The sequence below is a fragment of the Lynx rufus genome, unplaced genomic scaffold (genome assembly GCF_022079265.1).
Source record: "Lynx rufus isolate CCGP_SWC_20201006 ecotype Redwood Valley unplaced genomic scaffold, mLynRuf1.p SCAF_8, whole genome shotgun sequence".
Classification (NCBI taxonomy): Eukaryota; Metazoa; Chordata; class Mammalia; order Carnivora; family Felidae; genus Lynx; species Lynx rufus.
Window position 1 is genome coordinate 121,838,636 of NW_025814896.1, and position 12,458 is coordinate 121,851,093.

At 48.0% G+C, this 12,458-nt stretch overlaps 1 protein-coding gene across 2 annotated transcripts; it reads right to left on the reverse strand.

Annotated features, from left to right (window-relative positions):
• Positions 1-442: 442 nt before the first annotated feature.
• Positions 443-11,742, reverse strand: FKBP1B (FKBP prolyl isomerase 1B). Of its 2 annotated transcripts, XM_047069428.1 has the most exons (4): positions 11,663-11,742; positions 7,128-7,175; positions 2,117-2,229; positions 443-1,028 (listed from the first exon to the last, which is right to left on the reverse strand). In XM_047069428.1, the coding sequence occupies exons 1-4, from the start codon at positions 11,697-11,699 to the stop codon at positions 900-902; spliced, it is 327 nt and encodes a 108-aa protein (XP_046925384.1). In that variant the 5' UTR covers positions 11,700-11,742; the 3' UTR covers positions 443-899. The 2 variants fall into 2 exon arrangements, with proteins under 2 accessions (XP_046925384.1, XP_046925385.1); XM_047069429.1 differs by lacking the exons at positions 7,128-7,175; positions 11,663-11,742 and adding an exon at positions 6,361-6,444.
• Between the last annotated feature and the right edge of the window lie 716 nt (positions 11,743-12,458).

The following is a 12,458-nucleotide window of genomic DNA, read 5'->3' on the forward strand; positions in this document are numbered from 1 at the left end:
TTGGTGGCAACTGTATTTAAAAATATATCAGGGCGCCTGGGTGGCTCAGTCGGTTGAGCGTCCGACTTCGGCTCAGGTCATGATCTCACAGCTCGGGAGTTCGAGCCCCGCATCCTGCTCTGTGCTGACAGCTCAGAGCCTGGAGCCTGCTTTGGATTCTGTGTCTCCCTCTCTCTCTCTGCCCCTAACCCACTCGCATTCTGTCTCTGTCTCTCTCAAAAAATAAATAAACATTAAAAAAAAAAATATATATATATATATATAGAACAAGGCCCGGCATGTACAAATACTCACATCATAGCTATTATGTTTATTATCATTCCTGGCTACTTGGAAGTCTCCTTTCCACTCTTTCCCAAGGGCAACTGGCTTATGCATTCCTTAAAGCACTTCCTTCCTACAATAAGGATGGACAGGAATTTGTCAAGCACAGAGCCTTTATTTTACATATCATTTCCAAAGAGGACATTGTGTAAGTCAGCAGCCAACAGAACTTCTAAGTGAGAAAGTAACAGCAAAGGTAACTGGCTCAAGTCCCTCTGTGTATACCATGTACATTTCATGTCTGAGCACCTTGTGTGTCTGGCTTAAGTAAGGCAGTGTAGATTGTGCGAACAAGAAATCTGTGTTCTGCGATCAGAAATGGCTACTGCATGCATCACGCAAAATGCACAACCTGAAATGTTTTGATTTGCAACCGAAGTTTCCTTAAGCAAAGATGCGCGTGAACAATGACGAACACATACAGAGCAACTTGGGCAGAGAATGGATAATGCCGCGGGGCAGTGAGGTTAGCGCGCTGATCAAGAGCCCCAAGCAGGAGGAGCCGTCCCAGTGGCAGAGCAGGCTAGGAGGGTGGGCAGCAGCCATCTCCAGCCACTTCGAGCTCCTTCCCGCCTTCACTCTAAGTTGAGCAGCTCCACGTCAAAGATGAGGGTGGCATTGGGAGGGATGACACCAGGGTGGCCCGTGGCTCCATACGCCACATCGGGGGTGCAGGTCAGCTTCGCCCTCTGCCCCAAGCTCATCTAGCAGGGATGGGGGCAGATGGGGAGAGGAGAAAGAGGACCCAGCTTGATTTAAAAGAAAAAAGTAAGATAACTATGGCATTTTCCCAAACTATCCTCCTGATAACTCTGAAGATCTGAGATGAATTTTCTGTGTGGCACACTGAAGTGATGCAGAATTTGGATTCTGTCTCAGACTAGCAGAGACTTCACTGTGGGGCACTAACTTCCACAAAGTAGTCCCAAATTCATTCATCTGACAACCACTGCTGGTTATTCATTTAGCGCATGGCCTAAACACTTCAAGGTATTCCTAATTGTTCCTCACCCCCTTCCAAAAGAACCTAAAGAGGGTGTATAAACAGCACATGTACAAGTACACAATCGAGGAGGTAAGAGAAGCAGTCCATTAAAGACGTTAAGCAATCAGAGGCCACCGCAAGGAGGCGAGGGCTAAGAGACCTACACTAAAAGCACCATATGACTTCACAGACCAAGGGAGAAGAGTGTGAACCAGGGCTCCACACAGCAGTCATCAAGAACGTCTGGCATTGGTCGGACAAATGGTGAAATTTGAATAAACAGATCTAAAAATTTTAATAACCAACTCAAACATTTGAATGTATTGGTTAACAGTACTGCATCAATGTTAATGTGTAATTGATCACAAATTAATGTAATGGGATCGTTTTACCATGGTTATGTAAACTGTTAACATTTGGGTAAAGAATATATGGGAACTATTTCCGTGATATTTTTGCAAGGTCGGAAATTACTTTTTTAAGTTAAAAAAAAAATACCTTGGCCCACCACCCCCCTCCCCGCCCCCCAACTCTCTAGCTGCCTCAGTCCCAGACAGCTGGTAGCTCGTAGCTAGTTCTGAGCAAGCCCACAGGGATGTGCTTGGAATGAGAGCCCCAGCGACTTAAAGTCATGCTGGCAATGAAAGGGAAGGAGTGGGGTCACGAAGCCAGGGGCTGAACCTAGATGGCGTCACCATGCCGTAGCAGTAGAGTCAAAGCAGTGGCAGTCTGTGATAGGGCAGGGGCAGTGTACCGAGCCCAGACTCCAACTCCTCAAATCCCCCCTAATGAGGATCCTCATCCTACCTGGGCTGCACCCTCTTCAAAACCCTTGATGACTTCCTGTTTGCCAATTCTGAACTTGAAAGGTTTGTTTCTGTCTCTGGATGAATCAAATTTCTTCCCATTTTGGAGCATTCCTGTGAAAGCAAGAATAGGGTGGAGAAGAGCTGTGGCCATGAGTTAACACCCCATTCTGGGTCCACATGTCTAAAATGGAATTCCTATTCTGTACAAACCTGCGCCTCTTCAGATCTCCCTGCCCGTCCTGTTGTCCAAGCAAGAAACCCAGATACCTCACTCTGCCTTACCCACTCCCTCAATATGGCCTATCACTTAGTCCTACATGTCTTTGCAATCTATCTACGTTCTACACACTCCATTTCTACTGCCACCACCCTGGGACCACACCAAGTCACCATCATGTCTCACTTGTGCACAGGAACACCCTCTAACTGGTCTTTCTCTCCACTCTCACTCCTCCTTTCCAGTCTCCACTTGGTACCCAGAATGACGGTCTTTCATAAACATGTATCTGATCATATTTCTCTCTTGCTTATAGAGATAGCAATATCCTTTTGTCAATAGCTTCCTGTGGCAGAATCCAAATGCCTACACTGTGCACAGGCACTTCAAGATCTAGCTATTGCCTGTCTGATAACCCTCTCTCTGCTCTCCTCTTCCTTTCCTTCCCCCCATGTCTTATTCAGGTCACACCTTTCTCAAATACCTTTCCCAAATCCCTCTCAAATATACCTTTCTCAAATACCTCTGCACTTTACAACTTTTTCTGTGCTCCTTCCTCAGCCTAAGGATGTTTCTGCCTCAGGTTGAGTCCTCACCTGTTTTCCCCCAACATCCAAAACCCAAAGGCCACATCATTGGCGCATGGGTGGCTCAGTCAGTTGGTAAGTGTTGGACTTTGGCTCAGGTCATGATCTCGCCCTGTGTTGGGCTCTGTGCTGACAGCTCAGAGCCTGGAGCCTGCTTTGGATTCTGTGTCTCCCTCTCTCCTTCTGTCCCTCCCTCACTTGTGTGCATTCTCTCTCCCTCTCAGAAATAATAAATAAATAAACTTAAAAAAATAAAAGATTCTCTCTCTCCCTTTGCCCCTCTCCCCTGCTCATAAAAAACAAAACAAAACAAAAAAACAAAGGCTACATCATCCCCGCCCCCCCTGCAATGAACAGAGTAAGGTGACCCAGCCAGTCAATGGTGGCCCCCACACCCCATAAAAAGGGCCTGTTTGAATCTGGAACACCCCAGTGCTGTCTCTAACAGTCTGCAGCCTCCCTTATCCAGGTGTCATCCCTGATGTACAAATATTGTCTCATTCCAGCTGTCTAAGGCTCGAGAACTGTATCTTTCTCTCTTTTTAAAGTTTATTTGTTTAAGCAATCTCTGGACCCAATGTGAGGTTTGAGCTCACAATCCTGCGGTCAAGAGCCACATGCTCCACCAACTGAGCCAGTCAGGTGTCCCTCAAGAGCTGTTTTGGTATTTTTAGTTCTTATCGGTGACTAGTTCAAAGGTCAGGCCTGTAAACAATGCTCTTCCACGATTTCTTCCTGCAGCCCACAGACCATGACAAAAGCCAATTTGGGACCAGAGAAAGATCTGGCCTGTGAGTTCAGAGACTGGATACTGACTTCATTTTGGCACTAACTCATTGTGTGAAGTTAGACAAATCACTGCCTTTCTCATGGCTTCAGATATGCCATGTTTAACATGGGCGGTCTGAACAAGCTTAATGTCTGCGCATCCATGATTCCACTTCTTCTAATTCCTACAATTTAAATATATACAAGGGAGAGTATTATTTTCCTACTTTCTAGGTAGAATAAATTGGACTCTTGCCCTGGGTATTAAATCAGGCGAAGGAGAAAACCCTTTACTAAGGAGGTCTTACAAAAACTCATGCATACACACAGGTTGCTAAGATACTCCAATACACAGAGATGTTCACATGTGCTCATGGGCACCTAAGCGCACACATTCAGAAGAAAAACCCTGATGCTCAAACAGATGCTAAGAAAATATTTAGATCCACAAATCTACATAGAATTACACAGACATATACTTGGACATATACACATATGGATACACACACACACACACACACACACTCCATTTGATAATTGACTTCCTCATTCCCCAATTTCTTCAGATTTCATATACTTCAGACCAGATACAGTTATCTACAGCTACAAGTTCAGCCAAAACAATTCAGCCTAGAAACAGACCAACATCTATACGGTTACTTGATTTGACAAAGGTGTCACAGCAATGCAACAGATAAAGGATATATTTTTTTAAATTGCTGTTGCTGGACCAACTATATATCATATGGAGAAAATTAACCTTGAGCCCTACTTTATGCACACACAAAAAAATTCCAGATAAATCACAGATGTAAGTATGAAAAATAAAATAATAAGGCTTCTATAAGATAATAAACAGAAGAATATCTTCATGACCTAGGAATAGACAAAGACTTCTGAGCTGAACACAGAAGTGCAACTATAAAGGAAAAGATTGATACGTAGGACTTCATTAAAATTAAGAACTTCTATTCAAAAAATGCCATTGAGAGAGTGAAAAGACAAGCCTTGGCATGGGAGGTGACTGGAATCAGTATAACCAACAAAAGACTCATATCCAGAATATGTAAAAAACTCCTTTAAATCAATAAGTAAAAGGCATCCAACCTAATTTTTATAACTGGACAAAACTCGAGCAGACTAAAGATGATATTCAAATGGCCAGTAAGCACATGAAAAGGTACTCAACTTCATTAGTCATCAGGGCAATGCAAATCAAAACCACAAATGAGGGGCGCCTGGGTGGCGCAGTCGGTTAAGCGTCCGACTTCAGCCAGGTCACGATCTCGCGGTCCGGGAGTTCGAGCCCCGCGTCAGGCTCTGTGCTGACGGCTCAGAGCCTGGAGCCTGTTTCCGATTCTGTGTCTCCCTCTCTCTCTGCCCCTCCCCCATTCATGCTCTGTCTCTCTCTGTCCCAAAAATAAATAAACGTTGAAAAAAAAAAAAATTAAAAAAAAAAAAAAACCACAAATGAGATACACTGGGCACCCACCCAAGGGGCCCAAAAACAAAACAAAAACGTGATAATGCCATGTGTCGATGAGGATGCAGGGGAACTGGAGCCTTCCTACATGGCTGGTGGCAGTGGAAATTGGCACAACTACTTTGAGAAGCTGTTTGACAGTATCTGTTAAAGCTGAGGATAGGTACAACCCTATGCCCAAATAACTCCACTTCAGGGTATATACCTAAACAAAATGTGTACATACGTGCACCAAAAGACACCTACAAGACTGTTCAAAGCAACAGTATTCATAACAGCCAAAAATGATCAGAAACCCAAGTGTTCATCAATTCTAGAAAAGATAAATTGTGGTACATTCATACGATGAACTGTATGGGAATAAAAAAGAACCAATGACTGTGGACAAATCTCATAGACATAGTATTGAGTGAAATAAGCCAAACACAAAAGAGTACATACTCTGTGATTCCATTTATATGGTATTCAATAACAGGCCTAGCCAATCGATGGGGACAAAAGTATGAATGCTGGTTACCTTCAGGGAGGTGTAATGACTGGGAGGAGGCAGGAGGGAGATGCCAGGGGGTGCTGGAAATGTACATGTTGATCTGGGTGGTGGTTATGTAAGTGTGATCACTTCGAAAAATTCCACTGAGCTGTACATCTTAGATTTATGTTCTCTACTGTATTTATTTTTAATTAAAAAGTTTACCAAAAAGTCCCCTATAATCTCCTGCTGGGTTTGATGAGACGGTCCCTCCCCACACTCTTGGCTGATGCTAGTGTTTAATGCACATGGCCTGCTCCCTGTATCTACTCCGAAAAGTCTTTGCAAAAGGATGTTGTGGTTTTAGTAACTTGATAAGCACTGATCTGTCTACAACATGTAGAACAGATAAATCAATTACACAGGTCAGAGGCCCCAGGGGACTCATGGTAATTAGGCCAGTCACAGGGAGATAACACACAGCTCTAGCTCACTGACGCCAGCCACCGGCAACACAGCTGTTGAGAAATACCCACACCGTCTGCCTAGAATTAACCTGGCACTTCACACTGGCCCAGAGAACTGCTAAAAATGGCCCCATCTGAATACGTCCTAGGAATTAAACTGGCCTTGCCGTCTGCTAAGTGGCTGTCACCAACTTTGCCACATTGGGAAGCAGGTCACAAGGCAGAGCATTCACTTCTCTTGGAACAAATACCTGCTTGTGATCTTCCTGCCAGCAGTCCTCAGGAGCTCCATCTAGAATGTTCCTCAGCCCACCTGACCTTCCAATACAGAGCATCCAAGAGGGGTCCGCAGAGATGTGGGGCTCTCCTGCAAGTCCCACAGTGCCCTGAGACAGGCACTGCTGTTGCCCCAGCTGTCACACTGCAGCAGAGCCTCTGGATGACTTGGCTCTGCCACTCCCCACAGCCCCAAAGAAGGAAGGAATCCTGCCTTTTCACCTTTGTGTCCCCAGTGCCCACACAGCATCTTGCACACAGTAGGTGCTCAATAACAGCATGCTGAATTGAACAGTCTATTTCTGAAAAAAGAAAGGAAATGCTGAGGAAGTCACCCTCCCCTTCTCTAATAATATTGTAGGAGGAAAAGGGAGCCTGCAGGGAAGATCAGGGCTCTCAGAGCTTCAAGAAGGGATTTCTAAATATCAGACAGAACAAGGAGGGCCAGGCCCCACCCTGCCCACAACGGAGGGAAGGGAATGGAGGTGCCTGGCCCAATCAGAGGCTGGCTCCACAGATGGCTCCTGCTGGTACAAATGGGGAAGGGGTAACCTTGCAAGCCCCCTTTCCCATGCCCACAAGGCTGGCTCGAGAAGTAGGGGACAACTGGTCACAGGGAGACTTGGCTACCTTGAGCTTTGGGCCTGATCTAGGGAGCAGATACCTCTAGAGAGGAGTAGCAGAGGAGAGACCTCCCTTGGGAGGGGCAGGTCTGGATGAAGGCTGAGGGAGCAAAGCCTACCTGTGTAGTGCACCACACACGTCTGTCCCTTCTTGGGGAATGTCCTTCCTGCAAGGAGACATGAGGGCAGATGAATGAATAGGGCATTGGAAAAAGTCACTTGGGACATTCAGATGTGACTATGACCCAGAGCTCTGACCCACATTCCCCTCCATACCATGGAGATGCCCACGGCTCTAGTTCTGGCTCTGTGCCTTGTATGAGGCTTTTTATTTGATTTGAACTTTATTCCCTTGGGTTCCTCAACTATGCTCTCTCCTTTCTATTTTCCTTTCTTAAAATTTTAAAAAAATGTTTATTTTTGAGAGAGAGAGACAGAGCGCGAGCAGGGGTGGGGCAGAGAGAGAGAGATGGAGACACAGAATCCAAAGCAGGCTCCAGGCTCTGAGCTGTCAGCACAGAGTCCGACTAGGGGCTTGAATGGGGGAGCCATAAGATCATAACCTGAGCTGAAGTCAGATGCTTAACCAACTGAGCCACCCAGGCACCCCATTATTTTCTTTTCTTTGATCATTCCTTTTACTTTCCTTCATCCATTCCACAAACATTTTTTTAAGTTTACTTATTTATTTTGAGAGAGAGACAGAGAGAATAAGTGGGGTAGGAGCAGAGAGTGCGGGGATCCCAAGCAGGCTACATGCCGTCAGCACAGAGCCCGACACGGGGCTCAAGCTCATGAACTGTGAGATCATGACCTGAGCCAAAACCAAGAGTTGGACACTTAACTGACTGAGCCACCCAGGTGCCCCCATTCCACAAACATTTACTGACAGCCTACTATGGACTAGATTCCAGAAACACAGAGCAACCTATGAACTCATGGTGAAGTTAGGGAAACAGATCCATAAATAATAGATTACAATGGAGGATGATGACTGCAACCAAGGATTAATAAGCATAATCATTCACAAATATTTACAGAGTATCTACTATATGCAAAGCCTGGGCCTGATTTCAGGGACACAGCAGTAAACCATAGAGACAAGATCCCAACTCCTTTGGAGTTTACATTCTAATGGGGGGAAACAAAACAATACACAAATATACAAGACAACTCTAGATTATGATAATTCTTTAAATGAAATAAACACAATGATGAGTTAAAGAGAGATACAATGGACAGACCATTTTAGAAAGGGTGATTCAGGATGGCCTCTTAGAAAAGGTGACATTTGGACTGAATCTTGAAGGATGAGCAAAGTGCTGGGGAAAGCACTGCAGGAAGAGGGAGCTCGAAGGGCACAAACATTGGGGCAGGAAAGGACTGGAGCATTTGCAGAACAGAAAGGAGGCCTGGTGACTGGAAAGAAGAGAGGGAGAAGGAAGCAAGTGGGAAAAAGCCAGATCATGCCCAGCATTGCAGAGCCGGATTTAATTCTAAGTGCAACAGGAAGCCACTGGAGGGTTTTAAGCAAGAGAATGACATAATCTGAATTAAGATTTTATAAGATCACTCTGACTGCTGTGTGTAGGATGGACGATTAGGTGCCTGCTTCAATAATCCAGACAGGAAATCAATTATGGCTTGAATTAACGTGGTGGCAGCAGAGAAGAGAGCAAAATAGATATATTTGGGAAGCGGGACTGACAGGGTACACTAATGGAGTGGAGATGGGTCTGGGATGAGGGAGAGGGAGACATCGAGTACAACACTTGGGTTTTCAGTTTGGGGAACTGGATGGACAGTGGAACTAATTCCAGGTGGGGAAGACTGGGGAGGAGCAGATTTGAACAGTTGGCAATTTAAAAAAATATATTTTTTTGACATTTATTTATTATTAAGAGACAGAGCGTGAACAGGGGAGAGGCAGAGAGAGAGGGAGACACAGAAGCAGAAGCAGGCTCTAGGCTCTGAGCTGTCAGCACAGAGCCAACGTGGGGCTTGAACTCACAAACCGCAAGATCATGACCTGAACCGAAGCCGACTGAGCCACCCAGGCGCCCCGAGCAGTTGGCAATTTTGAGATGCCTATTAGACATCTATCTGAGCTTATGTTGCAATAGGCAGATGGAGTTATCTGTCCTGGAGCTATAAATCTGGGTGGAATTTACCAGGCCACAAGCCTGGGTAACAAAGCATTTGGGAAGCTAACAAGTGAGCCAACATGTAGAGGACTCTATGGGAGTCAGGGAAAGCATCTGAGAGGAGATCATGGTTCAACTGAGTCTTAAAAGATAAGCAGTTTGCCAGAGGAAGTAAAGGGAGATAATCTGGGAAGAGTGAACAACGTGTTCAAAGGCCTAGAATCGAGCGATAGTGGGATCCCTGTCTGGCTCACTGCTCTAACCCCAACTACATAGTACACGTTCAATAAATATTTGCAGAATGACTGGCGTGTTTAACAAATTTGCAGGCAGCCTGCTAAAGCTAGGGGAAATGGTAGTAGTGGGGGTTGCTACTGGTAGGAAGAGATGAGGCTCTGGTGTGGAAGGTAAGACTCGGCCGGACTACCATCTGTCTGCAGAAGGAGATGGAAGATTCATTAAAACACGAAGCGGGGGGTGGGGAGGGTGAGGAGCAGAATGGGACAGAACAGTCACATATGCATTTTAAAGAGTCCACAGGCTACGGTGTGAAAAATAGGTGGTGAGTTAGGGAGGCCAGATGGAAAGCAGAGAGGTGAGACTGAAGGTGGTGAGCCCAGTTTAGAGGATATGCGGAAATCCAAGTGAGAGGTGATGTTGGCCTGAACCAGGGAAGGGGCTACAGGGATGGAACCCAGAAATTTTCAGCAGAAGGACTTGAAAGGACTTGGTGTGGGGCTCGACCAAGACGGTGTCCCCAATGTAACAGTACAGTAGTTTGGCCCTTCTGTGCTTTCCTGGCTCAAGAATTTAGACTGTTAAAAGTAGAAGGCCAAAGCTCTTTCAGGCTTTTTCTAAAAATCTAATCTCCCTCGGGGTGCCTGGGTGGCTCAGTCGGTTAAGTGCCCAACTCTTGATTTCAGCTCAGGGTTTCTGAGACGGAGCCTCGCATCTGGCTCTGCACAAACATCGTGGAGCCTGCTTGGGATTCTCTGTCTCTCTGTCTCTCCTCAGCTTGTGTGTGTGCACACTGGGGGTGCATACTCTCTCCCTCAAAATAACTCTAAAAGCTACTATGAACCAAGGAAGGGAGAAGAGGCCTGCAGCCCCCTGGCAGAAATCAATGACAGTACCCTGGGGTGTGACAAGGTGTCAGGGAGATGCCTCCTGGGACCCAGCACCATAGTTCCCAGCTGGGTCAAAGAAGTCTGTACCTGCTGGGTGATCAGGGTAGTGGCTAGGATCTAGGAATCACTGCCTTTTAATGAGGAGGGTGGCCTGGAACCCTGAGGTCCTCTCATTTCCTAGAGAAGGTGGGGGTTGTCAGTTATGTCTCACGTGAAATTTGTCTGTCAAATTCTGCTGCAGACATGGGGACTCTGGACTGGATTAAGTTTCATTTAAAAAATTTAGGGGCGCCTGGGTGGCGCAGTCGGTTAAGCGTCCGACTTCAGCCAGGTCACGATCTCGCGGTCCGTGAGTTCGAGCCCCGCGTCGGGCTCTGGGCTGATGGCTCAGAGCCTGGAGCCTGTTTCCGATTCTGTGTCTCCCTCTCTCTCTGCCCCTCCCCCGTTCATGCTCTGTCTCTCTCTGTCCCAAAAATAAAATAAACGTTGAAAAAAAAATTTTTTTTATAAAAAATTTAAAACTGGCTATTCCTTGCACATCCATACCCAATTATACAAGAGATGTCTGGCTTGGGGAAGTGAGTGGTGCCAGTCCTGGGGACAAGGAAAAGGCAATACAGAGGAGCGCTTGGAAGTGGGGAGGACAAGGAGTTAGTTGCTTTGGACTTGCTGAATTAGGTATCCGTGGGACATCCAGATGGAGGTCGAGCAGCAGCTGGACAAATGGACCACCTTGAACTCAGGTCGGAGATCTGAGCTGGAGGCTTAAGTTTGGAGGCCATCGGTTTGCAGACGGTAATGAAAGCCATGGGAGTGTACAGGATGGCTGGAGAGGCTGAGTGGGGCGGGGAGGATAAAGCGAGATGCAGAGGCGGAGGGAGCGCTTCTTCCTTCCCAGACTGGCTCGGTCCCCACAACGTCTCACCGCCCAGCCCACAGGGGCCGCCCGACCGGAGGCCCGGAGGGGGGCGCATTGGAAAGGGTTGCCCCAAACAGAAGAGAACCCTTCCAGCTGTTTCCAGAGCTCACCTAGCAGGGCAGGGAAAGCAGAACTAAAAGCCTGCCCTGGGAAACCAGCAGTAGCGGATAACCGAGAGATTCCAGCCGAGGCAGCGGCGGCCCGAGGCCCCCGGGGCGGTGGCGGGCCGCAGACCCCCGCCTCCTGGCCGCCGCCTTCGTTCCCCTAGGTGAGCCGGCGGGGAAGGGGATGGTGGAGAATCGTCTGCTAGATTCCCAACAATCCTTCCTGGGATCTCCTCTCACCGCCCTCATCCTATGCCCGCCTCGGATTCAGCACCCTCCACGCCACCTCTGAATCAGACCCCCGCCCGCCCGGCTCCGCCCCGGGACCCTTCCTCCTCCCCCAGCTCGGCCGCCCGGTACCGTCTCCCGGGGAGATGGTCTCGATCTCCACGCCCATCGCAGTCCCACTGGCCCCGCCTCCGAGGGTCCCCGCTGCTGCCCCGACCCCGGCTCGGCTCCGGCCCTGGCCCCGCTGGCTCTCCGACTCGCCTCCCCGCCGCCACTGCAGAGCCGGAGGAGGTGCGGCGGGAGTCGGGACCTGCGCGGGGAGGGGCCACGGGGAAGGGGGCGGCGGGGCGGAGCGGCGCGGAAAGGTGGGGTCGGCTGGGGCGGGGCCCGGGGGAAGGGACCCTGAAGCGGCTGCTCCCGAGCTTGCCAGGCTAAGGGTCGTTAACTGGGGAGGATGGTGAGGGAGACATGAGACACGCGCGCATCCACCCACCCATCTATCCATCCATCCATTTATCCATCTATCTATCCATCCGTTCAACACAAATTTACCTAGCATCTACTCTGTGCTAAGCTCTGGGGAGTCAACCCGGTCCCACAGACTAGGGGAAAGCCGGCAACTAAACCAACACTTTAAGTAGATACGCTCACTGCCTTGGAGTTCAGGACGTTATGGAAGCACCTGAGAAGTACTTACTACTCTGGCTTGGCTGCCGGGATTGCAGGAGCAATCTGGGGATGCGAGGTGCGGGGGAGGGGAGGGTGGGAGGAAACCAATCATTACCTTACCCCAATCACCCTCAACCCTCATTCAAGCTTCCCGCCTTGTTCTGCCCCACTCACAGGTAGGTTCCCACATTTCGAGGCAAAGAACTGCGCCCTGCTGATGACAGTTAAATTGAGGTAGAATCCATGTCGTCAAAGAACG